Below are 2,775 nucleotides of genomic sequence, written 5' to 3'. Positions count from 1 at the left end.
CTAGCTTCACTTTTCATATATGTGCAGAATAAATTGCTACCAAGTTGGGCCTTTCTGAAGGAGGATAATATATACCCAATAATACAGATTAATGATATCATCACTCGATGACTTTACAACTATAACACGGTGATATCGGAATTTACAACTTTTTATGCTTTGTCCTCGTGTTCGGCACTGACCGGGTGTATGCTTTTCATGATGTAGTTGCACCATAGTACTTGTATTCGCCAGTTTTGTTCTGACTCTTGTTCTCATCCCAATATCCCATCTACAGAATTGACTGATGCACTGCAAAAGTGAGTGTAAGCCAAGTGTAAAACTATACACAAACGAACAGATTGGGTATAAAGCCACTTGACAATATTATCAGGTAAAGCGCAAATTTGAGGTGTAACTGAAAATTGAAATGAGTCTTGGCGCCTTATCTACCTGCATAACTCAACCGCCTAAAAACCTTGTCCAGAGATCATCAACCCACAACCGCCCTCTTACAACCCCTAATCAAAATTCAGTTGACAAGACTAATCTCGTTTTCCGTAGGAAACATAATCCTATTGATCCAACTGTGTTATGGACCTCCTCTATTGCTCGTCGATGTCGAAACGGACATTTATCCGAAGCAGCCACAGAATTTGCTCGAATGAGGATTGCTGGTATTGAGCCGAATCATATTACGTTTACAACTCTCCTATCCGCTTGTGCGGACTTTCCGTCAGACAAAACCCTCTACTTTGGAGCTTCAATCCATTCCCATCTTTATAAATTAGGCATGATTGAAGATAATGTTATGTTGGGTACTGCCATTGTGGATATGTATTCAAAATGTAAGCATGTCGATCTCGCTCGTATGGTGTTTGATGATATGACTGTAAAGAATTCTGTTTCTTGGAATAGTATGATTGATGGGTATATGAGAAATGGAGATGTTGAAGATGCTATACAGCTGTTTGGTGAAATGCCTTATAGAGATAAGATTTCTTGGACTGCATTGATAGGAGGGTTTGTTAAAAGAGGTCATTTCGAGGAAGCTCTTTCGTGGTTCAGAGAAATGCAGATTTCTGGAGTTGAACCAGATTATGTCACTATTATTGCTATCCTTACTGCGTGTGCTAATATGGGTGTGCTTGGTCTAGGAATCTGGATACACCGATTTGCTTTACAGAGAAATTTGACTAACGAAGTTAGAGTTAGGAATTCACTGATTGATATGTATGCAAGATGTGGGTGTATAGATTTTGCTTATCAGGAATTCAGTAAAATGGAGAAGCGAAGCCGGGTTTCTTGGAATGCTTTAATTGTAGGATTTGCTATGAATGGGAGAGCGGAGGATGCTCTTGATCACTTTTCTCTTATGCAAAAGGAGGGATTTGAACCGGATGGAGTTAGTTTTACGGGGGCACTTACTGCATGTAGTCATGCAGGATTAGTTGACAAAGGGTTGCAGCTATGTGAAACAATGAAAAAGGTTCACAGAATTTCACCTAGAATTGAACATTTTGGTTGCATAGTAGACCTTCTTAGCCGTGCTGGAAGATTGGAAGATGCAATGCAGGTAATAGAAACCATGCCGATGAAGCCAAATGAAGTTGTCTTGGGATCATTGTTAGCTGCATGTAGGAATCATGCAGATATTAGTTTGGCGGAGAGATTGATGACTTTCCTTGTTGATCTGGATCCTGATACTGATTGGAATTATGTGCTTCTTTCTAATATTTACGCAGTTGTTGAAAGGTGGGATGGCGTTGGGAAGATTAGGAATAAAATGAAATCCCTTGGTATAAAGAAGAAACCGGGATTTAGTGCCATTGAAATTGACTGCTGCTATCACGAGTTTGTGGCTGGAGATAAATCTCACCCACAAACAAGAAATATTTATTCAATGCTCGAGCAACTTTCTTTAGGTTTTAGTTTATTTGGAAATGCTCCTACAACTTTTCTAGAAGAGTTTTCAGATACTGAATTTGCAAACGATTGAATTAGAGTGTTATTGTTACATTTAAAAAAAAAATCAATTCATTGTTGATTGATCTCTTTTATCTTAATGTAATTTGAGGGAAAATGGAGCCGCCATGATTTGTTGTGTTGTTGTGTAATCCTGATACTAGTGAAAATAGAGTTTCCGATATAACATAAATGGAAAACATAAACCCCATCAAGTAGAGAGGAAATGATATTCACTCTTATAGATTCCACTGTTGAAGTTGGGTTTGCAGAAAAAGCAGAAGAACCAACTATATCTACACGCTGAAGGTTGTAGATGATCGGTAACTTTTGGGGAATGTAGATGCACCGCAGCTAACCATGCCAGCAGTTGGGAATGCAGAAAATGACGAGCTGTAACTTTGTGACATTCTAATGGCATGTTTAATCTCATATACTCCCTCCGTCCCAAATAAATTGAGCTAATTGGTTTTAAATTTTGTCCCACAAATAATTGAGTTATCTCATTAATCAAGAGGATATTTATAAAACTACCCTTTTAATTGATTATCGTTACTATAAGAAATATGTATAATTTGATAGCCATGTTTATATTCGTTATGTTGGTGTTTTAAAATGCTTTTCAATGGTATAAAGTTTACGAAAAACCGTGGTATAGTTCAAGAGATAAATCATTTTTAAGTTTCACTAGTTATTATCCATAAGGGTATAATTGTAAAAAATACTTAAACATACTCCCTTTTTCTCCTTGCCTTAATAATTGTGCAAACTACAAATAACTCAATTAATTTGGGACGGAGGGAGTGTGTATGTTGTAGTATAACTTTTTTT

The 2,775-nt window shown here is 37.2% G+C and overlaps 1 protein-coding gene across 1 annotated transcript; it reads left to right on the top strand.

The window, feature by feature from the left end:
* Window positions 1-390: 390 nt before the first annotated feature.
* Window positions 391-2,328, top strand: LOC113303751 (pentatricopeptide repeat-containing protein At1g05750, chloroplastic-like). The gene has a single exon (XM_026552831.1). It carries the CDS (start codon window positions 410-412, stop codon window positions 1,976-1,978), a length of 1,569 nt encoding a protein of 522 aa, XP_026408616.1. The 5' UTR covers window positions 391-409; the 3' UTR covers window positions 1,979-2,328.
* The last annotated feature ends 447 nt before the right edge of the window (window positions 2,329-2,775 follow it).

Source organism: Papaver somniferum, chromosome 8 (assembly GCF_003573695.1).
Source record: "Papaver somniferum cultivar HN1 chromosome 8, ASM357369v1, whole genome shotgun sequence".
NCBI classification, from domain to species: domain Eukaryota; kingdom Viridiplantae; phylum Streptophyta; class Magnoliopsida; order Ranunculales; family Papaveraceae; genus Papaver; species Papaver somniferum.
The sequence above is the reverse complement of the archived record's forward strand: the minus strand, read 5'-3'. Positions and strand labels throughout refer to the sequence as shown.

Coding starts and splice junctions, on each gene's coding strand:
- LOC113303751 (XM_026552831.1), top strand. CDS start 410: ATGAGTCTTGGCGCCTTATCTACCTGCATAACTCAACCGCCTAAAAAC.